At 43.9% G+C, this 25802-nt stretch overlaps 1 protein-coding gene across 1 annotated transcript in view; it reads left to right on the top strand.

Annotated features, from left to right (window-relative positions):
• The window catches only part of LOC310783693 (anthrax toxin receptor 1-like), a gene marked incomplete at its 5' end in the record, with an annotated part of 74814 nt that overhangs the window by 45740 nt on the left and 3272 nt on the right, over nt 1-25802 (top strand). Inside the window, 4 exons of the mRNA XM_083644610.1 lie at nt 16809-16850; nt 18562-18657; nt 19551-19718; nt 20634-20714. Coding sequence (XP_083500736.1) covers nt 16809-16850; nt 18562-18657; nt 19551-19718; nt 20634-20714 — 387 coding nt within the window. The remainder of the gene's footprint in view (nt 1-16808; nt 16851-18561; nt 18658-19550; nt 19719-20633; nt 20715-25802) is intronic.

The following is a 25802-nucleotide window of genomic DNA, read 5'->3' on the forward strand; positions in this document are numbered from 1 at the left end:
GCCTTGAACTACAGAAGTGGAATATTATTTAGGTAATTCCCTCATCCGCAGCCAACTGCAGGATGTGCGGTCTAAGCACTAGTTGAATGTTATGTTTCATCCTCATTAACATAATGATATGGCATGTGGGGGAGTCTTTTCTATATCAAAATGCTTGACAGAAACTCCTTTAGTGGGATTTGAACCCTTAACCCAATTAGTTCCAGGATGAATAATAGAACCTCGACCCTTTGTTGATGTCATGGTGCTTTATACATTTAGCAAAACAAGGATGTGAGTGATGTCATCAGTGATGCTTTTCTCCCAGTTGATGCTGGTATCTATACACTCAGGCATCATAAAGTGAGGTGCTACAGACTTTGAAAAAGGTCAGTGACACAATTGATAGAATCAGTAAATATAAGTAAGTATATATAGGCTACCCTCTATAAAACCTATTGCGACAGCTATGTTTACCTGCTCTGTCTTCTGGAACGTCATAAAAATGCACAAGAATATGGGGAGCATGTGGGGAAAGAACTACGTAGCTAGGTAAATACATGCATGGTTCCTTTGGCTTTGACATTATTACTAACCCAGGCTGTTGTCCTTGGACTGAATCAGACCAATTACCTTAAGACATTTGTGTTTTGCAAACCTGGCTCTAAACTAGTGTTTTTCCCCCCACAAGCCAAAGTCTTAGCCAACTGGGTCGACAAAATGTGTCATCCAACTGATTATTTGTGTTATGTGGAAGATGAGAGCGGAGCGGTTTGCTCTCCCTCTCCGTTCACCCCGCTGTTTCGAAAGTCTCTTACTCACAAGAAATGCTGATGGATTTTCCAGTTGTCCTACATTTGAATGCCAACTCCAACTTCGCTGAGGGGAAGTGAAGCAATTGTGCGTAATAGAGAGTAATTGTTACCGTACAGGCAGAGAAGCAGACTTAAATGTGTGACTTGACAGCAGTTCTGGTTGGCCATCTATCTACACACAGTATCTCACAGGGTTGTTTTGCATTGGCTTTGCATCTGCTTGTCTCTTGCTGTCTTTTCTCCAGTAAGGATCTCTTAGTTGGACCTGTGTTTAGCAGTGATGTCCTCTACCTGCCCTCTCTTGCGAGATCCAACTGTCCTCCTGCAGTATCTGCCTGGTTCCTCCTCTCTTGCCTCTGCTCTGCGTCTGCACAACCCTTTCTCCATTAGGTCCAGATGTTCCAAGGTTTCAGCCTATATTGGCTGGGCTGTTTGGGCCGGGACTGGTGTCATGGTAATAGCCTAATGGAAAAAGAGGTGTTTTGAGAAATGTTACAGGGAGATTATAAATGAAAGCTAGTTGATAAGAATCCACAGTGATACATACAAACTGCACTTGGAAAGCACGGAAAGCATGCAAACTATTTCAATAGATATTCATTATTGACCTACAACGGTTATAGCTACAACTGGCCTGTAGTCATCTCTAAGCCTATAGATAAATATTCTCCTATGCTGCCGAGTTCCTCCCCTATAAACCTTTAATCCTTCCTTATACAGTGAGAACAAGATTTCTGGAGCAATAATTGATGCTATAGTTCAAAGATTACAATCAAATCAGTGAGGAGGTGGCTGATAAACAATCCAATAAAAACTCCATGTAATGATGTGAAAACTGTAATGATGTGAAACCACCACACTTTTCAGTTTGTTAGCTGACTGTAATTGGGTAGAGTGCAAGACACTTGACATTCCGACTGACCTAATTGTGAACACACAGAGTTGCTGGAGCGTGACGGGATAACGAGGGTTAATTTATCTGACTCCAATAACACTGAGATAATTGCGGGCGCATTATAAAGGCATTAACGGTAATCTGAGAAGTATGACGTCATTTACTCTCCTCAGCATACGACGACTGCTGCGCTGTCCAAAGTGTTTGGTCATACAGAACTATTCTTCTAATCTTCACATGACTTCCTTTCTAGATCTGGGAGTGTGCAGAATCACTGGACCGAAATCTACCACTTTGTTGAACATCTGGCTCACAAATTCATAAGGTAAGAAAAGAAGTTGCCCTTCTCAGTGGTGTCACATCATGACAAATGAAAGAAACATGTCCACAAAAATATAAAACACAAACACTACCACATCATCTAAATCACAAACACTACCACATCATCTAAATCACAAACACTACCACATCATATAGATCACAAACACTACCATATCATATAGATCACAAACACTACCATATCATATAGATCACAAACACTACCATATCATATAGATCACAAACACTACCACATCATATAGATCACAAACACTACCATATCATATAGATCACAAACACTACCACATCATATAGATCACAAACACTACCATATCATACAGATCACAAACACTACCATATCATATAGATCACAAACACTACCATATCATATATATCACAAACACTACCATATAATATAGATCACAAACACTACCATATCATATAGATCACAAACACTACCATATCATATAGATCACAAACACTACCATATCATATAGATCACAAACACTACCACATCATCTAAATCACAAACACTACCATATCATATAGATCACAAACACTACCATATCATATAGATCACAAACACTACCACATCATATAGATCACAAACACTACCATATCATATAGATCACAAACACTACCATATCATATAGATCACAAACACTACCATATCATATAGATCACAAACACTACCATATCATATAGATCACAAACACTACCATATCATATAGATCACAAACACTACCATATCATATACTGTAGATCACAAACACTACCATATCATATAGATCACAAACACTACCATATCATACAGATCACAAACACTACCATATCATACAGATCACAAACACTACCATATCATATAAATCACAAACACTACCACATCATCTAGATCACAAACACTACCATATCATATAGATCACAAACACTACCATATCATATACTGTAGATCACAAACACTACCACATCATCTAGATCACAAACACTACCATATCATATAGATCACAAACACTACCATATCATATAGATCACAAACACTACCATATCATATAGATCACAAACACTACCATATCATATAGATCACAAACACTACCATATCATACAGATCACAAACACTACCATATCATATAGATCACAAACACTACCATATCATATAGATCACAAACACTACCATATCATCTAAATCACAAACACTACCATATCATATAGATCACAAACACTACCACATCATCTAGATCACAAACACTACCATATCATATAGATCACAAACACTACCATATCATACAGATCACAAACACTACCATATCATACAGATCACAAACACTACCATATCATATAGATCACAAACACTACCACATCATCTAGATCACAAACACTACCATATCATATAGATCACAAACACTACCATATCATACAGATCACAAACACTACCATATCATATAGATCACAAACACTACCATATCATCTAAATCACAAACACTACCATATCATATAGATCACAAACACTACCATATCATATAGATCACAAACACTACCATATCATATAGATCACAAACACTACCATATCATACAGATCACAAACACTACCATATCATATAGATCACAAACACTACCATATCATCTAAATCACAAACACTACCATATCATATAGATCACAAACACTACCATATCATATAGATCACAAACACTACCATATCATATAGATCAGTGATTCTCAACCTTTATCAAGGACCCCTCATTTAATCCATGTTATGGCCGTGGGCGCCCAGTTGACGAGAGAGTGTCTCTAGGACCAAAATCTGAGAATATTGTTATTGTTAGATATGATTTTGTCCCGAATTCCATGTATTGTTGATAGAGAGATAACAGTAAAACTATCACCAAAATAGTCATTCTTCTACAGCCTAATGTTGAAGTTGAACACTTAATTGATATTCTGGGGACCCCTGGAACCCCCTCAAGGACCCCTGGTGGTCCCCGGACGCCACGTTGAGAACCACTGATCTAGATTTGTTGTGGTAAAATATGAAACAAAGAAATGATTACTGATCAAAAAAATAATAATAATAATATTTTTTTTCTCTTGTCCTCGTCTCAGTCCACAGTTGCGGATGTCCTTCATCGTGTTCTCCACTGAGGGAAGGATTTTAATGACGCTGACAGAGGACAGGTGGGTGGAGATGCCTTCGACACACTGCTCTAAAGCCTTGTATTTCCATCATTATCCAGCTGTCTTGAAACAAGATATCTGCCAATGAGGTGAAATAGGATTGGACACAAGTCACACATAGTTAATCTCTCCAAATCCATTATTAAAAACAAGAGAGTCAAGAGATTTTCCCACACTGTGATCTGTCCATACTGCGTCAGTCACTTCACAACTTGCTCATGTGGTTTTCGCACATTGTGGGCTGCATCTAATTCCTTGCTGAGCTTCCAGGCAGCCACTAAACTGTTTTCACAGTTTCCTGATATATCCTATTATACAAAGGCTTATTTCCTCTCTATGTGCATAACAGTGTCCTGAGCCAATAACCTTACTCCCTAATATTGCTTCAATTCTTTCATCATTCTTTCACTCAACAGCAATGTCTCTTTCCAAAAGTCATGACCCGGTTACTCAAGATAATCCACAGACCTTGTTATGAGCAGTTTCATGTAGGAACTATTTTCTTTTGCAGTCTCATGTAGGAACTAGCTAGCAGCTAGCGGGTGTAGTTCGGTCAAAAGAGAATAGTTTGGCACTTTGAGCACCACAAGCCGAGTGCCATCCAGTTCCATTGTATTGGAGAGAAGGCAGAAACTCTGCGGCTGATATCTCCAAAACTCAGGCAACTAATTCCCAAAACGATAGATGGATAAATAGCCCTGCAGGTGAGAGGGAGAATGTATTTTTGGATTTTAGGGTGAGCTGTCCCTTTAATAGATCATTCTGTCCGCACGCCTTACATCGTCTGTTTTAGTCAAAGGTAAGTTTATTAACGTTTCTTTCTAATCAGGCACATCGATCAATACCTCGTCTTCTATGTCTTCTGTATTGTCTGCTTAGGGAGCGCATTCGCAAAGGTCTGGAGGAGCTGCAGAGGGTGCTTCCAGGGGGAGACACCTTCATGCATGAGGGCATCCAGAGGGTGAGCTGCCTGTTGGTCCAACTCTATTAAAGGCAAGCTGGCATCTACTGTATCTCTGCTCTGGATCGAGAATCAACATCCCACGCTCCAGAGCCAAAATGCCTGTTGTATCAGACCAGGGAGGAGTTTGTTCATTCACTGCTCCCTAGTAATATCGTTTAAATGCATCTTCTCTTCTTTTACAGGCCAGTGAGCAGATATACTATGGAAACACCGAAGGTGTGTAGTTCATTGATTGTTTGTTTTTGTCTAGCCATTGCTGAAGGTCCACTCTAATGGCCTACACCTTTATAGACTGATCTTTACATTGCTATGACATAAGTTGATAGTAGGCATAGGCTATTCCTCATAATAAGTAGTATCAAATGTATTATATAAGTTAGGGGGATTTTGAAGTCACTGTTTGCCCTGGAAGTACCTCCTTGACAGCTCAATACGAGTGTGTTTATTTCCCAGTGGGAGGCTGCGGCCACATTCTTCACTGATGTAGCTCATTTGCTTTCTTACCTTGCAAGCTGGATATCATTAAAACATATAGTTATAGTGGATTGAGGATTGGCAGTGAAAATATCTGTACATTGCATATATTACAATATGGCAATATATTGCACATTAGTAACACTATAGTGTTAATAATGTGTGGTTAATTACGTTGTTATTACATAGGATGAGAGCGAAATTGCAGCATGTATGATCTACAATACTTGCTCTCTGTCCGCAGGTTACCGCACTGCCAGTGTTATCATAGCTCTCACTGATGGAGAGCTGCATGAGGATCTTTTCTACTATGCTGAGAGAGAGGTGAGACGGCTGGTGAGGGGGAGAGAGAGGGTAGAAGAGACAGAGAGCGGGAGAGAGAGAGAGAGAGAGAGAGAGAGAGAGAGAGAGAGAGACACAGAGAGACAGACTGGTGGAGGTTAAATAGGTCACACAAATTGTAACCAGGTGAAATATGTGACATGTGCACGTGACAGCCCAGATCAAACACTGCCAGCCTATACATCAGCACTTTGATGGACTCTCTTTAGTGGGGCAAAAGTGGGTCAGCGCGTCTGTCAGATTTACACATCCCATCTGCCCCGTGAATGAAACAGGCCCGGTCGTTCTCCACACATCTGCAACAGGAACCAAAGATTTATCCCCTAGAATCTGTCAGGGAGCGCAGGTGCCGAGCGTGCGAAGCTCAGGCTGTTTAAACAGCTTGGAGTTTGCCCTCTCAGGCACACGTGGGCAGCGGGGAGGACGGCAGGTCAGATATTGATGAAGTGAGGCTGACATCTCCAGTAGCTTGAAAATCCCTTGTGGCACCATGTCACAGTGTGAGGTCTTAGGTTGTCATTTATTGTCAACATTGGGAAAAGCAAAAATGTGTCTTTTGTTTGGCATTGAGGCACATTTCTGACGATTTATTAGTTACGTGAAACTGAAGAGTATGATTCGACAACAATGCGATGTTGCCCAAGGTCTTCCATAGTCCTGTTAGAGCCAGACAAACACGAGCCTATTTACATGTGACTGTGCTTTGGTCGATGTTGTGAAATGCAGAGGTGTAATTGAAGCCAGGTGTTAAGCGTCTTCCTGTTTTTGCTGTGAATCTGTGAATACCTGACAGGCCAACCGCTCGCGAAGCCTGGGTGCCTCAGTTTACTGCGTGGGGGTGAAGGACTTCAATGAGACACAGGTGTGTTTTTTCACCAGGCTTTTAGCCTGTTCCTTGACTTCACGTGAAAGGCTTATTTACCTCATTGTGTAGCATTATTCAAGGTAGATGAAATGCTAACTTTTTCTTTTTTTATTGTGTATTATCAAAACCAAAACAAGGAAATGGGCTAATGCTGTTTACAACTTAAATAAATGTATGCATACTGCCAGTTTACGTCACTTTATGTCCAGTGGTCATATGGACTTCAGTGGAGTTTTGACTGACTGTTGAATAGATAATGACTGAATTTTCATTTTTGGTTGGACTGTGATTGTTAGTGATTGATTTTGTATGATTTTGGAGTGATTTCACTGTTGTCTTCTTCAGCTGGCAAAGATTGCAGATAGTAAGGACCATGTCTTCCCCGTAAACGATGGATTTGAGGCTTTGCAAGGGGTCATCGATTCGGTAAGCAAGCACACAGAGACACCCACACACACACACACACACACACACACACACACACACACACACACACACACACACAACACACACACACACACACACACACACACACACACACACACACACACACACACACAACACAACACAACACACACACACACACACACACACACACACACACACATACATTTAAATACTTTTATTTGGATCCAGAAGTAGGGCAAATATTGAGAGATCCAAATATTTTTGGAAGAAGGTTACAGTAGGGTATAGTGATAAAACCAGACACTGGGTGCATGTGCTTCATAGCAGAATGGCAGCTTATATACAATAGATGCAAGCAGACATTATGTAAACATGTTCAGCACTCAAGGCAGATATACAAAGCATCGTCTTCTCCAGATGGAAAGGCTGCCCTATAGTGGCCGAAACAGAGGAATATTTTGCCTTTTTTTCCCCGCGTCAGTCTTTTGCAGCCTCCCTAGTTGCCAGTCTGTGGAGAAGTCTGTGGACATCTTCCCCCCTCCACGCACACGCACGCACACACACACACACACACACACACACACACACACACACACACACACACACACACACACACACACACACACACACACACACACACACACACACACACACACACACACACACACACACACACACACACACACACACACACACACACACACACACACACACACACGTTCCAAGAGCATTCACTTTAAATCTAGTGCTAACTGGCCATAATGAGTACCGCTAAGTAGTTGGAAGATAACATGCCTGGGAGGTCCCAAGGAAATCATCGTGCATGAATGTGGAATTCATCTAATCTCTCCAAACACCATCAACACACTGATCAAACAGCGCACAGGAAACAAGACAAAATAGGTTGAGAGGGGCGATAAACTATTCCATCCATCGAGTCTGGCCATGCAGGGACAGAGTTCCGGGAAGACGTGCTGCGACTGTGACCTCCCTGCGTTTGATCTGTGCTGCTGCTGAACTCTGGCCAAACACGATCAAAGCGTGTGCACTGTATCTCTTACGACCCACCTCGATGGTGTTGTTGACTTACATTTTCGTATCCGCTGGATCGAGGAATGAAAAACAGTTTGTGGCGCTTGTTGTCGTGGAGATGAGGTTCGCTTCAGCTGACTGTCATCTGGAGCACATTAACAACATGCTGAAAACTCTTGGCTCCAGCCCAAGTGAGCGGGGCCGAGGGTCATAAATCTGTCCCTTCTTTAGGGGTTACAGTGCATACTTTCCTGGAGAGTGGGGCGTTACACACACACACACACACACACACACACACACACACACACACACACACACACACACACACACACACACACACACACACACACACACGCAGAGCACAAATGAGGTCAAATAGCACTATTGTTTTTTGTTGTTGTTTTTGTTATGGTACTGTGTACCTATGTGGCAGCCTGTATGTCCAAGACAAATTTCCCTCGGGACAAATTTAAATAATCTTGAATCTTGAACTTACAGCCCAGATGACAAAATATAGAACACAGTAGCGAAAGGTAAATTAAAAGCACATAGGCTACAGTAAAAGTCAAAACCATTCAGGTAAGACTAAGAGGAGTATAGATCACTGATTCTCAACCTTATACATATCAAGGATCCCTCATCTAGCCCACCTAAGGGCCACAGACCGTCCATTTGATGAGATCTTGTCTCTCAAACTCAAATCTGAGAACATTTCTATCATTAGATGTCATTTTGTTCAGAATTCCATGGCTACGTATGTATTGTATGTAGAGAGATAACAGTGAAACTATCATCAAAACAGCCATTCTTCTACGTTCTCTAATTGTGTTAACAAATTCGTGTAAATGAGATAACGGTGATTTATTTACCCATTTTTGGTTGGGGACCCCCTGGAGCCCCCCCTCAAGGACCCCTGGTGGTCCCCGGACCCCACGTTACATACTAGCATCTGTAAGAGAAAGAGAAGCCTTACAAAACTAAACCCATGATCTCTTTCTCCCTCAACTGTTCAGATCCTGAAGATGTCCTGTATTGAGATCCTGGCAGCAGAGCCCTCCAGTATCTGTGCAGGAGGTAAGGAAGGGGATATTTACCTCCAGACGGTCCCATTCATCTTCCTTAGGCCTCTCTGTTCTAAAACGAGACATCTTAAGCCAAATGCATCATAGCGGAGTGCAGACACAAGCTGTCTTGTCGGGGCCAGAGTAAATAATGTCCACACACACAGTAGCAACAACTTAATTTGCCCAGGATGGCCTCACACCAACATCAGCTGCAGCAATTTTGGACACAAATCATTCCCCCCCCCCTTTTTTTCTCTCTCCAATGCAAAATGCTAGTCAGTCAGAAGACATTGTTTTACACAAGACACAACTTTGCTCATTGTAAAAGCAAGTGTGAGCAGCACGACTTTTTGGGGCTTTGTGGTATTGGCTCCAGAGGAGGCTCCTCAGCATTACACCCATATGTCCACAACTCAATGTCTTTTGACCACAAACCCTTTCTGTCACTGAAGCAATTTGAACTCCGTGACCACTGTGGCAAGGCAGTAGTGAATGGTGGTGGTGGTGGTGATGTAGAGTAATGTTGTTGCCTGCTGTGTGTCTCCGCTCCTCACCCAGAGTCCTTCCAGGTAGTGGTGAGAGGAAACGGATTCCTCCATGCCCGGAATGTGGATAAGGTCCTGTGCAGCTTCCGGATCAACGACACCCTTACGAAGAGTGAGTGCAACACCGAATAAGGGATGACGAATATAGATGCTCACAGCAGTGCTGAAAGGTTTATACTCCTGATTCACTACATCTAACCTGAGGCTGCCAGATGGTTTGTTTTCCCATAGCCATCTGGGAACAAGTCCGTCGGGAAACCGTTTCAAAGGGCAGGCACTTTCAAAAGAATACCTGGCAGGTGATTGGAGGAACCATCCGTCTATCTCGCGTCTATCACGGGCTCGCGTCTCACTGTCATCACATCTAAATCCCGCCCACAGCTGCCTCTCGACACTGATTGGTGCGAACCACCGGTGGTTAACCAATAGATTGGAGCGTGGCAAGATGGATTTGTCCAGAGCCGTGTATATAGAAGAGTCGCGACATCTCCGTTCACTCCAATGGACCAGTTTTTTTTACTCTCAAGAGTTCCCGGAAGTAAGGTTCTGGATTAAGCAGCGCTGTCGAGTTGCAGCAAAATGGACAGTTTGCGATGTACTTTGAAAGGGTCCGACGTTTAAAGAATCAAATTGTACACTATCTGCTTTATTTTAGCTTTCAAAAGTAGCGCGAGCCTCCTTCCCGGCTATTCACTGGCTACTGAGTCACGCATTTTGGACCTCCGCTGACACCACTCTCTTACTAGATTGCTCTGGATTTGTCGTGTGATCGTGATCTCGATCTCGCACGAATCCAGCACGAATCCAGCTGCCTCACAAGGTTACACTACATATGCATTGTGTGTTTATTAGCCAACATTGACGCAAATCAAAAGCTGATCACTGAGCTCAGCTAGGACAAAAGCAGCTGGAAACAGATGAGTGCGCTGGAGATTGTAAAACTCTGTTTAACGGGATTGCACTGAACCGCCCCAAAGTCGAGCACCAAGTCAGCAGCACAGCACGAGGTCTCTATGATCAAATAAGTAGTGATGCTATCGTTGCTGTGTTACTGGTATCAGGGCTTTTTGTTATTAAAGGGCAGGCCCTGTCGTTTTACAGCCTGGAGAGGGGCCAGAGACAAGAGATAAAGGGCACACAGTGCCACACACACGGCACAGAGGGGGACAGGCCTGGAGGGCACAGCTTACAGTAACTTCCCCCATGGTCTTTACAAGTGGCCTACTGTAAGGGCCTGTTAAACCCACTTCCTACCACGCACGACGCCGCCATAGCTGCAGGGGGTGCTGGTGCTGCCGGTATAATTACAAAGCAAGAGAGATTAAGCAGCAATGAGGCACAAACAAAAAGTCTGCGCGTCTGAGGCAGAAGGGGTGAATGGGATTTTTTGACCACAACCTTTGAACCCAAAGCAGCTGATGGAACGTCAGTACAGTTAGTGCAACCTCAGCTCTCTATGTACAGTTGGTGCAACCTCAGCTCTCTATCAATGGAGTCACTACAGAAATCCATCACACGTTGAATTAGAGTGTATACCGCCGTCCAAAACTTTCAACAAAGTTTTGTGGTGTTACGTGAATCCGACCGTGTGGAAGTTACTAGTCTCGCTGGCCAGCCTCCTCTCCTCTCCCTTCCGTCTGAGGAGTCTGGCGCCGCAGGTCTCCATAGTGGGATTGCGATGGGCGGCGCTTAGCGGCAGTGCCCTTGGAAAATAGTTTCCAACAATCCAATTTGCCGTTTTCAGCGTGTAGCAACGAGCTAGCTTGTAGGTTTCTGCCGTTAGCTTGCTAGCTAGTTAGCGTTGTTGTCTTCACGGAGGCGGCAGGGCACTATTTACAGCGACACACAGGGAGGAGGGAGCGGAAGCCGCTCTGATTGACATGGGCGGAGCCAATGACAGAGTTTGTAATAAGCCGGGAGCGGACATCCGGCTGCCACCAAAACAGTTGCTCCAATGGGAGAGCAGCTGTAGAGCAGGGGAGGGTTTATCCCTGTTGCCTGTTTCCGTGGCGCCAGACTCCTCGGACGGAAGGGAGAGGAGGCTGGCCAGCGAGACTAGGAAGTTAGGTGCCTTTTTGTGATTGACCACGCCCATTACCACACCCGCTTTTGGCTAGTGGGCATGGAAAGTTAATCAGTTGTAAATTACCAACCTTTCTACAAAGTTTCGTAAACAAATCCGTTGATAACTTTGAGATATCCTGCTGACAAACAAACAGACAAAAACAAACAGACAGACAAAAGGGGCCAAAAACATAACCCATCCCGGCCAACTCATTGGTCTGGCCAACTGTTGATGGAGGTAATAAAGGACGACTATTTCTCTTCCATATATGTTGATATATGATGTTGCTTGACCATCATGAACTTCTTTCCCTGCCAAATCTCAATCAACTCTCATCCAGATTGTGTAGAAGATAAATCAATCCAAGCAATATGATTGGCGGAATAAGCGTTCCAACATGTTGTATGATGATTATGTATGATGACATCTTTCTAGCTTTCTCAGTTGTTGTTTTTTTTTAGATTATTGTCATGCATACAGTATATATAGTATGTTTTGTAGAAATCCTCCAGACAGTATACATGTGTTTCCAACTCCAGCTTTGGTGATGATGCAGATGGCATTCAGCAGAGGCATCTTGTTCTTTTAATCAAATTACTGTCACACAATAAATAAATGTCCTGTCAGGTATTATTGTCTTGCCAGCTGAATGGTTAACAGTGCCTCAGCATTGTAATTGTTTCTGCGTGATACAACATCCAACTTCCTGCAGACAAACAGAGGACATGGAACCAATTTCAGTCAAATTATCTCCTTATGTTGATCCCATTCTTCTTGTACGCTCCTCCTTCTTCAGATACATTAACTTGTGCAGAATGTTTACGCTTGTCGGTTACATCAGGAACAAACTGTAGATGACAACAATCAGGGCACGGTTTAGAGATGACCTAGACATTAAAAACATGACCTCCGTCTATTGAGGTCAACCTTTTCACTTCCCTGCTGCTGGACACTGCACTCGCTGTCTGTGTTCCACCTTCCCTCCAGCCCTTTGCATACTCTGCAAATATGGCGAAAAAGGAAAGCAGCAATGTGTAACTACATGTGTCGAGCAGCTGAATAGATGTTTGAGTCGATGTCTCCAGGAAAAGTAGCGGCAAATAGAGTCAGGCGCTCCGGGCTTTGGCAGGTGGGGAGACGTCCTGAACAATAGATTCTGTCGGTGACAGATGTTGCAGCTATAGCGCACTGACCAAAACTGACCCATGTTGTGAATAATGGGTACCATTAATGACTGGATCAGTATCAAACATCTGATTCTGAGTTACATAACTACTTCTTCAAGTCAAACCAGCTGCTCAATATTGACCTTGTGGACAGTCCATCCCATTGGACAGTGTTTCAGAGATCGTTCGTCTGGTGTCGTCTTCCGCAGTAAATCCAAAGGACTGATTGAGAGTATGCTTGAACCTTGGGCACTTGTCTGCACCTCGCAGTAAAAACATGACCTCTCTCAGCGCTCAGAGAGTAAACAGTCCAATGAAACAATGTGACATGGAGCATGGGGGCGTCTGCCAGCTATCTCCATCCCCCAGGGGATTAAACAGTGGAAACATGATGACTGTGGCGAACGACGCCCGTCAGCTCTTTACCGGACCTCTCTGTAGTTAGGCTCTCAAACCTTTTGTCCTTCTTTTATAGTACACACGGCAGTGTAGAGTGTCGGCCGCGTGGGTGCAGAGATCAACCCTGAGTGGGATAGCTGGCCCAGTTTATACTGGCGCTGAGTTGTTTTTGGCAGTATTGACCCCCTCCTCCCCACCATCCGGCATGGTGCTTCTAGAAGGGAGCAGCCGCGGCCCGCATGCGGCTCTTGTGTTGACTTCCTCAGTTCTGGGGTATGCTCTCCCTCCGCCAGGATAAACAGACAGGCTCGGGCGACGACGCTCCGTGAGTCTGTTTTCCTAACAGCCAGCTGGACGTGGAGAGACAACCCAGATTTGCCTCAGAAGCAAAACGCGATGGTCAAAAGGCTTCTGCTGGTGTTTCTGAGACAGATGTAGACAACAAAAGCACTTGTTCTGAAAGGATTCAGTGAATGTGTGTTTTCAGCCAGCTTACACTAGGCCTAATTGAATTACAGAGAATGATATGATGACGTGTCATTAAACAACTCTCATGTCAGCGGTCTCTGCTCTCACATTGTACTCATCATCTAATTATATGACAGTGAGGTCACGTGAAGGTAATCGTAATCTCAACGAGAGCTAAACGATGACGTGATCTGAGAGGTGATTCGGGTGGTGACCTCTTGGTATCTGAATGTTTAAAAGCTCCTTGCTATGTCAATGGACACTAATGATGTTTAGCTGATGCTTTAGCCATTTTGTGACCCCCTTCTCCTCTTCTTCTCCAGCGGTGAAGCCTTTGGTTGTGGAGGATACATATCTTCTCTGCCCTGCACCAATACTTCGGGACGAGGGGATGTAAGTGGCATTTTCAAATATAAATGTGCGGTTTTACCTAACCCCGTCGACTCTCTTCTCCGTGAGGCACTGCGTAAGTGGCATCTGAGTCCATTTTTTCTCCGTCTTTTCCAGGGCAGCCAACCTCTACGTCAGTATGAATGAAGGTCTCAGTTTTGTCTCCAGCTATGTCACCATCACCACTGTGGGCTGTGTGAGTACAACACGCCAGCGTTCAACTGCAGCTTTTATCGTCATTCCACCTTATGCAGTCAAATGGAAAACAGGCGTATTAATCAACTGGGATTACACAGTGTGTGGGAGTACAGGATGAATATGAAGAGACTGGAGCTTAGATTTCAACTGTAGTAATGTCTCAATTCCACAGGCACGGTTTTCGTTCTACATCATCCGTTTATGAGAATACTTAAATACTGACGTTTCAAGCGATCCATTCCAGGGTGTAGGCTGCATCCATTAAGTGCTCGATCTGGCCCTGTTGACATGCCTGTGTGTTTGTCACAGTCTGACGGGACCATCCTGGCCATAGCCCTGCTCATTCTGATGCTGCTCCTGGTGCTCGCGCTCCTCTGGTGGTTCTGGCCTCTCTGCTGCACTGTGGTGAGTTCCCTAAAAACACATAACAAACACATGCATCCACTGGTTCACACAGTGTAAGTCAGGTGGGGGGGGGGGGGGGGGGGGGGGGGTTTCAAAGGCCCAACGCGAACACTCTCGGAATGCAGCGATAGTGCGCACAGACAGTACGATAGGGCGAAATGTCTTTTCCAGGTCTGTTTTGTCTGGCCAACGCCCCCGCAGGGCATCCTGTTAACCCAAACAACATTCCCATGGTGAGAAGGTTAGGCTCTGGGAGTCCATGTGGGATGAAGGTCTGTGGCCCTGTTTGCTCCCTGCAGATGAATTTAGGCCACGATCAGCAGAGGTCACGGCCACCTGGTGAAGATGTGTTTAAGTCATTATGCTGCTGTTGAGATCATTTGTGTTTCTGGAGGTCACAGCTGGTGACCTCTGGAGGCCGTACAGGTCTAGGTCTCACCCCTCAATACTCCCTCAGTTTATTCACTGGAAGCCCTACTTTCTATGAACTGGTAATAGCAAGTTTATTGTTCCATCAGTGATGTGATTGGCTAATTTGTATTTTGGCACTTTGCACCTATTGGTGTGCGTGTGTGTGTGTGTGTGTGTGTGTGTGTGTGTGTGTGTGTGTGTGTGTGTGTGTGTGTGTGTGTGTGTGTGTGTGTGTGTGTGTGTGTGGTGCGCGTGCGTGCATGCGTGTGTGTGTGTGCGGGGACTCAGATTGTGAGTGATTTGGGTTGATATCTCTGTTACTATGAGGCTAATAGAAGCAAGATAACTCATCAGAAGATCAGATAAACATTTCACACAGAGTATTTTAATTGTATGATGTTGTATGATGATGACCATCTGCTGTTATGGATTCAGTACAAAGAGGAAATGTGAATGGACAAACATGTTATCGGTGCCATTTTTTCAGGAGAGTTGAGAATGGCCAGAGAAAGATGTCAACTTTTACAACATGGCTGTCCTCTTTACTTTTTGTGTGTTCTTGTCAGTTACTTCCAGTTGGAGGTCCATGCCCAGCTCTGTTTGGGAAAGTGATGCTAGGTTACCGCGGAAAACCACTTGGACCAAACACATTTAATGTGGAGGAAATTGTCTTCACCGTGGTGCAGAAGCATACTGACAACTCATGCATAGGACCTAAGTACTGTACATACTGGCACACACACATGGAAAAGGGACAGCAGGGGTGCATGGGGATAGTGCAGGACATATAATAGACATATACTGTATACTGTACACTGTACACTCTACATAGGGTATACAAAAGCATGTGCTATCAATCATGCAGTAGGTGCACCAGGACAATATACTATGAGAAAGGAGCAGCAAGAAAATATGTACAACAACATATTGCATGTATTTGTACACAAATACATGCAATACGTTGTGAGCCTTGTAGAGCATGGACATACCTCCTGGTGTCGTGGCTGGTCAGCTGGTGTAGTGTAGTGTATAACAACTGATACAGACATTTTAAATAAAGCACATTGTGCAAACATCACTAAATAGGTAAAAAATGTATAGTGTAAATGAATGTCATCAACAGCAACATCATTATATAACTTCAGTGCAAACTAGAAAACAGGATTCGCCTGTTACTCTTCCCTTCTCCTCATAATCAACAACCTCGGGTGGAAAAATCTGGGCGGCAGATTTCTAGGTTAATGCATGGCTCTTGTGAGACGTGGGGGGGGTGGCCTCCTCACTCAGCCATATGTTTTTGTGAAACCACAGACATATTACTTTGACACGAAGATTAGAAAAACGGTTTATGTGACGTCTGGTGTCTTCTGATCTGTCATAACACCCCCCCCCCCCCCCCATCACACACGCAAAAACAATTTTTTTCTCCTTCCAGATCATCCACGAGCCTCCACCACCAGTTGAGGAGGAGAGTTCGGTAAGAGCCGCACTTTCAAGCCTCTCTAGTCGCTCTTTTTCTTCTATCGCAAACATTTTAACTTGATGTAAGCTTCAAATAGCCGTCGCCTGTTGAAATGCTGGGATGCTCTGGAGAAAAAGCCATGAAATAAGGCTTTAATGGCAGTGTGTCATGTCAGTGTAGTGATCGTCCAGTTTCCTTTAACATTGAACAGTTTGGAAAACATTCTACTGTCACATCATTCACTCACAGTCATAAAACACTGCTTTGACTCATTCACTAATTCAACAGATATGTTGAGAGTCGACGCCCTTTCAGACCAATAATGAAATCCTGATTTGATCCATTCTTCCCTCCAGTTTAAACAGGAAGATTCCTTGTGTTCAAGGTTTTAATTATGGTTTTTTGAGACACATGTTTTTAAACTACCTCTTTTAGCACTTGGGCCTCCCTGGATTCTAACCTGCAATAAAATAATTTTTCATTGACTTCATCACAATAAACAAACCCAATGTTATTGAAACGCTTTTTCACTGCCCGAAAACACTAGGAGGCAATTGGCCTATTCTGAATTATTTTCAGGACAAATGCTGTTTTCCAACTGCTCTAGCAAACAATGCAACAACAGCAAGTGAAGGCGTCACACTAGGGGCAGGGTGCATACTGAGGGGATGATGATTCATCTGTTAAGCAGAATCAAATTGGGAATCCAGTTGTGTCAATCAATCAATCAATCAATCAATCAATCAATCAATCAATCAATCAATCAATCAATCAATTTTATATTTATATAGCACCAAATCATAATAAGAGTTATCTCAAGGTTCTTTACAAATAGAGCAGGTAGAAGACCAGGCTCTTTATTTTAGACCCAACAATTGAAACAATTCTCACATGCACTGTATGGTGATTATACTGCGAGGGCATGTGGCAATTGAAACAATTACCCAACAAGAGTATTATGCACTTGGCGACAGCGGCAAGCAAAATACCCCTTTAACGGGGAAGAAAGCCTTGAGCAGACCTGGCTCTTGGTGGGCGTTCATCTGCCATAAGCTGTCAGTTGTTTTTCAAACCATTAGATTAGTCAGACAGAGTTGAAACATCAGATGTTTGGCCAGTGGGCTTTGAAAATTCCTCTGATCTGACAACCATCGCAGAGGGGGCAGTGTGTGTGTGTGTGTGTGTGTGTGTGTGTGTGTGTGTGTATGGGGTGGGGGGGGCATACTGGGTTGTTCCCAAGTATGTATGTGTGTAAACCAGGCCTGACCAAACTTTTTTAGGATGAGACTTAGAAAAAATAAAGCGAGTCACAAGCTACTTATTTTCCCTTTGTCCCCCCCAAGTACATATTTAGCACATTTTAACAGTATTATATTATTTATTTAACATTATTTAATAATGTTATAATGTTAAATACTGTAGATACTGAGTTAGCTATACATGAGTGGGATTTAGTTTATGCATTATATATATATATTTTAAATAAAACATTTTGGATTCCTTTGGCGCGCTACTTTGGCCCGAGATCTACCGGTAGATCACACTCTACCTATTGGGCACGCGCACCCCTCATGTAAACACTGCAAATACTCCCCTTGTGATACTTTGTCAAGTTGTGTAAGTGTTTAGCCAGCTGTTTTATGGTTCTTGCAGTAGTTATTCAACAAGTCAAATAACATTTTTTTTAAACTATCACATAAAAAAGATACTCCCTATTCTCCCACAGGATGAGGAGGACTTTGACACCCCTAAGAAGAAGTGGCCCACCGTAGACGCTTCGTACTACGGAGGGAGAGGAGTCGGTGGGATCAAGAGAATGGAGGTGAGGTCTGCGAAAGGTCTACGTCAGGTGGTGTGGGAATACTCGAGACCAGGCTCAGTCTCAAGAACACATTTTGATGTGTTTTTTGACTCTGTCTTGGACTTGACTCGGTCTCGGACAAGCCGGACTCGGGATTTTATTCCAAGACCAGTCAAGACCACAACTGCAGTGACATCATTACCTGCCTGTGTATTGTCTGATTGATTTAATTTATTCATTATTTAATGTGATTGGGTGTAAAAAATCCCCCCTTCAATTGCAACCAATAACTTTGCAGTTTGAAAGTTTTACCGCTGAACCCACTCCCTTCACGTGCCAAGGAAGACAACACAAGGCTGCAGAGATGTCGCCCAATCATCAGTCATATGATTTGCTTATACAAACCACAACTTTGCAAGTGGGAAGAAAAAACATTCAGCAAGCCATCATTCGTATTGGCCTGGGCCCAGTTGCACAAAGGACCTTAGGTTAAGATTTCCCTTAGAGTCAGAGTTAAGGTGTCCATAAAATAGAATCGGCTGCACAAAACACCCTTAAATCTTGTGCTTATGTTTTCCTTAAAATGTTTAACCTTATGGAGAAGATTTAAGGGTGTTTTGTGCAGCCGATTCTATTTTATGGACACCTTAACTCTGACTCTAAGGGAAATCTTAACCTAAGGTGCTTTGTGCAACTGGGTACAGCTGGTCTTGGTCTCAGCAGTCTCACCCCCCTCGGTCTTGACTCGGTCTCGCATAGGCTTAGACGTTTGAAGAAATGCTCCACATCCACATTGTCAGCCAATCATTCTCTGTCTCGCTGACCCTATGCCCCCACGCCATCATCCCCATGCTCGGCTGTCATGTCAATACTGTTTTCATTGAAGGCACCTGTCACTGGTTGTTGATCGTCAGGTCCGCTGGGGTGAGAAGGGCTCCACTGAAGAGGGAGCGAAGCTGGAGAAGGCCAAAAATGCCAAAGTGAAGATGCCTGAGCAGGAGTATGAGGAGCTTCCCACGCGGGTTCTCAACAACGGCATGCGCAAGCCCCCGGGCCCGCGCAAGTGGTACTCACCCATCAAGGTACGGATACAGCCAGCCAAGAGGAAGCTGTCTTGGGGAAATGTTTGGATAGACCCCTAAAGATGGTCTGCAGTCTGCACATTCACTTTCAAGTGTAATTACTGATAACAAAGTAGTCACAAAGTTAATGACTCGCAACTGTTCATGGCATGATATTAGAGCTGATGATGGATGATTTGTGGAACATTTGTTTGTATCGTGACTTATACGAATATTTATAGCTCAGCATACAATGAATTTATGATGCAGCCATTATAGTAATCTTCAATAATTCTGCAAGGACTTATGCAAAAGAAAGCCGTTGCACCATATGAAGCACAAAATCTGTTACGAATTAGTGAACATTAATTTAACTGTGGATATGTAGGCTAATAGCATTCTTTAAATGTCATGGTGAGGGTAGCGCGAGATGTGTTAAGCCTGGTAATGGCACCTAGGTGACTAGCTGGCACGCAGTCCCTCCTTCCCAGGCCAAAGGAGTTGTTCTGAAGTCCTCCCAGTCAGCAGGGGACTCCTAATAGAAAGCAGACTCCTGCTGCACTGACCTCCATGGAGCAGAGTTGCAGAGCCAGCACTTTAGTGAGGAAAAACAGCTTTATTTTCTGCTCTTATCCTCAAAGTATTTGCTGGATTTGACACTATGAAGAGTTCACAGTGAACTAACACCATTTCAGAAATTGGTCATTTGGCTGCAGTTGGAATTGGGTGGACGAGGTGGAGCTATGGAAGAGCTGGAAGTCTTGATAGAGATCGCCTGACTGGGCCCTCAAAACGTTTAAACACAGATATTAGCATAGTTTTCCTACGTTTTTTTCTTAATGAAATTCAGTTTAGAGAACAAGTGGTTTGTCCTTTTGAATAAATGAAATGGTCCTGCAATGTTTTCACAGATTGATTTGTTCTCTGTTCCCGCAGGGCAAACTGGATGCATTGTGGGTGCTTTTAAGAAAAGGCTACGACCGTGTCTCAGTAATGAGGCCACATCCAGGTGACAAGGTAAGAGCTGCTCAAAAACAACACAAGAAAAGGTATTCATTGGGCACCTTAAATCGACCTACATTTAGGTCTGTGACGTAAACACTTGGCTTTACCTTAGCATTTTGGCAGGGCAGGAGATTCTTAACCGAAAATGTTGTGAAAACGGAGCAGCTGTGAGTAATAAAGTGTGAATAGAAAGAGAGGCTCACGGGAAAACTTGTGGTGAGTTGGCAACCAGACCGCAGCGTCTGGCTACAATACGTCGCAATGTAACGAAGTCTGGTGAAGTCATTAAAAAAAACTATCTCCCCCAAAAGACCAGCTGTACTGGGGGTAGAGAGTAGAGACAACAGTCCACTGCACCTCCGCTGTTGACTGCTCACATGAAGTCAGACTGGGGGATTTAGGAGTGTTGAAAAATGAGTCTGAGGGAATTATGTATGAAATACTCCTTTACCCACAAGAGGCTTTGTGAAAATCAATCTTTTGCTGCACAAGAAATCTTCGACTGGGTTGAGCAGACAGCAGGCATTTCCACCAAAGTTATAAATGATTGTCTGTCAACGTTTGCAAGTTCACCCCAATGTCTTGCCAAATATGGCTCTTAAAAAGTCATTGTCAGTATTTTGAAAACATTATGGTTAATTTACTGCATACAGCTAAAGATTATTGTGTAATGTGAGCATTATGTTAAGTCAGCTCCAAGGTGACTATATATAATATATAACCCATATACTGTGTAGGTAATGCTTTAGAATACAGCCCGCAACTTAGGGTCAGTACAGGGCAACAAAATATGTACTTACAGGGTAAGTACAGGGTACAACATCTGTACTAACAAAATCTGTACTTTGGGTACTAGAATACAAGAAAACATACATCTTAACATCTTCATCTTAACATCTGTAACTACATGGTAACTACAGGGGTGCAGGCTGTATTCTAAAGCAGTGTTAACCCCCCCCCCCAGTTACACTAGGCTCTTTCACACACAGATTGCGCAAAATTGCAGTTTAGGAGTCCCACAAAGGCCGCAGCCTCGCCACAGATATTGCTTTCACACAGAGCCAAGCAGCACGGCCACATTCCCGTCCTGCAGTGTACTTTCAGGTGAAATCCCCCGCTCCCGGATTGAAAGGCGAGCACCACTCGCATGGTGGGCGGACTCGCCTTAATATCAAAACGGGCTCCGCCGCGGAGTGCATCTGCCGACTTTCTGGCAGCGAAGCGTTGCATGAATTGCATTCAAGGAAAGCCAACTTTACAACACATTTCATAGAAGTAAATTCACTGACTAAGCAGATGGATATGGTGTCTCCTTGTGTAATGTGTTCTCTACATGCAGCATGGTAACCAGGCTTTCAATATTCATCTGATCGACTTTATGGATGCATCATGCACCATCATGTAGCCTATTAGGTACAAGGCTAATTCTTATCTTTTGGTTCCATTTTTGTGTAAAGCAAATTATTCCCATTAAGTAGCCTAATTAGCGTCCGTAGCCTACTCCGTTCTGAAAGACGACGCCCGCATATCAAACAGCTGCAGTCTGCATAACGTTCGTCGGGGGAATAGTATAGGCTATAAATGCACATGACTACTTAACGTTAGTAGTTTTTGTAGAGAATGCACAAGTGGCTAGCTAGACAGGTTGCAGTTCTGGAGCTGGTTTCCAGAGGGAATATCGTCAGACCAACTCGCCACAGACAGCTAAGTCCTCTGAAGCGTATTATTATATCCGTTAATTTTACCTAGGCTACTAATGTCAACATCGTTTGAGCATAAAGCCTATTGATGTTTATCCCTATCAAGCCTAACCTACTACAGGCACGGAGCATGATTGTATTGGCAGGCTACTTTTTTACTTTCTATCTGTCTTTCTTGCTGCATGAGGTGATTTCCCCTGTAATCTTTTTATGAAGCATTCGCACTGTTCCGGCTTGGTGCTCCGACGCTTTCAAGTGGAGGCGGGTTGGCTGCTAATATGGTGCTGTGACAAGCTCTGCTCCCGGGACAAAAGGCGTACAAGAATTACCCACCAACGCACGTTCATGACTTTCACATCGGAAGCGCGGATACTATTTTCCGTGCATTTTTCGGCTTTCAAGGCCGGTGTGAAAGAGCCTATAGTAACTACATGGTAACTACAGGGGTGCAGGCTGTATTCTAAAGCAGTGCTAACCCCCCCCCCCCCCCCCGTTATATAGTAACTACATGGTAACTACAGGGGTGCAGGCTGGATTCTAAAGCAGTGCTAACCCCCTCCTTGTTACATAGTAACTACATGGTAACTACAGGGGTGCAGGCTGTATTCTAAAGCAGTGTTAACCCCCCCTCCTTGTTACATAGTAACTACATGGTAACTACAGGGGTGCAGGCTGTATTCTAAAGCAGTGTTAACCCCCCCTCCTTGTTACATAGTAACTACATGGTAACTACAGGGGTGCAGGCTGTATTCTAAAGCAGTGTTAACCCCCCCCTCCTTGTTACATAGTAACTACATGGTAACTACAGGGGTGCAGGCTGTATTCTAAAGCAGTGTTAACCCCCCCCTCCTTGTTACATAGTAACTACATGGTAACTACAGGGGTGCAGGCTGTATTCTAAAGCAGTGTTAACCCCCCCTTGTTACATAGTAACTACATGGTAACTACAGGGGTGCAGGCTGTATTCTAAAGCAGTGTTACCCCCCCCCTAGTTACATAGTAACTACATGGTAACTACAGCCAGGTGCAGGCTGTATTCTAAAGCAGTGTTAACCCACCCTATTACATAGTAACTACATGGTAACTACAGGGGTGCAGGCTGTATTCTAAAGCAGTGTTAATTCCCTCGTAGTTACATAGTAACTACAGTGTAACTACAGGGGTGTGGTAAAGTCACATCCTGTGTACAGATTTGTGATTTTGTTACCCTGTACAGATTTTGTTACCCCAAGTACAGATTTTGTTACCCTGTAGGCCTACCTGTAAGTTGTGGACTGTATTCTAAAGCGTTACCCACATACATAAGGTAATTTAGTAAGTATTCACAAAGGCATTATGTTGTGACACACAGCTGTGCAGGTTGAGGAAAGGTACAGTAGGACGAAGCAATACTCACAAAGTCAAAGAGCGTTAGCAGCTCTGGGATACTTTTCAGAGAGCAGCTCTGGGATACGTTTCAGAGAGCAGCTCTGGGATACGTTTCAGAGAGCAGCTCTGGGATACGTTTCAGACAGCAGCTCTGGGATACTTTTCAGACAGCAGCTCTGGGATACTTTTCAGAGAGCAGCTCTGGGATACGTTTCAGACAGCAGCTCTGGGATACTTTTCAGAGAGCAGCTCTGGGATACGTTTCAGACAGCAGCTCTGGGATACTTTTCAGAGAGCAGCTCTGGGATACTTTTCAGAGAGCAGCTCTGGGATACGTTTCAGACAGCAGCTCTGGGATACGTTTCAGACAGCAGCTCTGGGATACGTTTCAGAGAGGATAAAGCCTCTGCTTTTCCGTGCCATGAATGAGTGCTAACACAGCACTCCATAATGAACATGCGGAGTAGGAGTGAGTCCTCACTATAAAGCTCTTCATTAGTACACAGGAAGACGGCCCTGCTGCAGTATCCTTGATCATTTGCAGTAAACAAGTCTGTTCTGGTTGCAATTAGGAATCTCTGGTCAAAGCAGTGCTTTTATAACTTCCCTAAATGAATGCAGCGGTGGGAGGGAGCGGGGCGGTGCATCCCATTGCCCCTTACCCGCTGCCTTGAGAGAGAACCAAGTCAGGGTCCTGCCTGGTGCCATGTTGCCTCTGAAAGCCCAGAGATGCTCACAAGTCATTTTTTGCAAGTCCAAGTCAAGTCTCAAGTCGTTGAGTTTGAGTCCAAGTCAAGTCTCAAGTCTTTGAACTTTGAGTCCAAGTCAAGTCTCAAGTCTTTGAGGGGCAAGTCCAAGTCAAGTCTCAAGTCTTCGGTCACAAGTCCAAGTCAAGTCTCATGTGTCTTACGGATGAGCATTCTATCATCTGCTCGATGCCATCTGGTCTGCTTAGAACACTGCATAGCTAAAACGAAGGAATTCTAAGCATGTACTGTATTATCCTCACTCGTTTCTTATGATACAGTATCAGCGTTGATTAGTTGACATTATTAGTAGTAGACGTTTCCTTACACACAAAAATAAAATAGATTGTTCGCAAGTCCCAAATCTCAAGTCCAAGTCAAGTCTCACGTCGTTGAGGATGAGTCTCACGTCTTAAGTCTCAAGTGACTGTGTGTGCGACTTCAAGTGCGACTCGAGTCCAAGTCACAAGTCCAAGTCCCCGTGTTTGGACTGGCTTTGCTTGAAAATTGTTAGTATACGTAAAGCAATCCAACGTAAAGCACAGTATAAAGCTCTTACATCAACATCAGACGTCTTCAAAACATTCTCAGACTCGCCGCTTCTTTGTCTCTGCACTCAGATTGTTCTTGTGTACCGATGCATTCTGAGGTTGGCTCTGTATACTCAGAGTCTAAGGCACGTTAAGAGGTCCATGACACTCAACATCCTTCAGGCAGTAAGGGAATAACACAACTGCTTTCTGCTTCCAACTCGTGCGACATGAATCATTTTGTGTGGTTTCGTCTCAGGGGGCCACATGGCCCCGTGGGCGAATGTGAAGCGCGGACCTGCCCTGTCCTCCCCTATCAGTCCGCTCGCTCCACAGCCTCCAGGGGTAGAGCCTGTTCCTGCAATATGATACAGCCTCTCTGAGTATGACCTCACTCCGGGTTGGAGGAGAGCAGGATGGTGGCAGCCAGGTTTACTTATTCAGCTAAATAGAGCATACACACAATATTACTCACAATAATTAAAGTCGTGATTGAAAATCACGGCATATGTGGAGGTTTGTTAAATTTATCCATTGGGCAAAATGTAGGCTAAGGTCTGGACTGATAGTCACAGGAACATCTGGTGTAACGATCAGGCTGCACGGTTTGTAACAGAAAGCAGCAAGAGACATTTTTATACCTTTAGACTAATTCTGCTGTCAAAGCAATAAAGTCATGTGTTTCGTCAGTGCATTAATATTTAGAAAAAGCGATGATATACAGCAGAATGTCGTTTTTCCAAGCGCCAGACTTCT

This window comes from Poromitra crassiceps, assembly GCF_964638095.1.
Source record: "Poromitra crassiceps genome assembly, chromosome: 10".
Classification (NCBI taxonomy): domain Eukaryota; kingdom Metazoa; phylum Chordata; class Actinopteri; order Beryciformes; family Melamphaidae; genus Poromitra; species Poromitra crassiceps.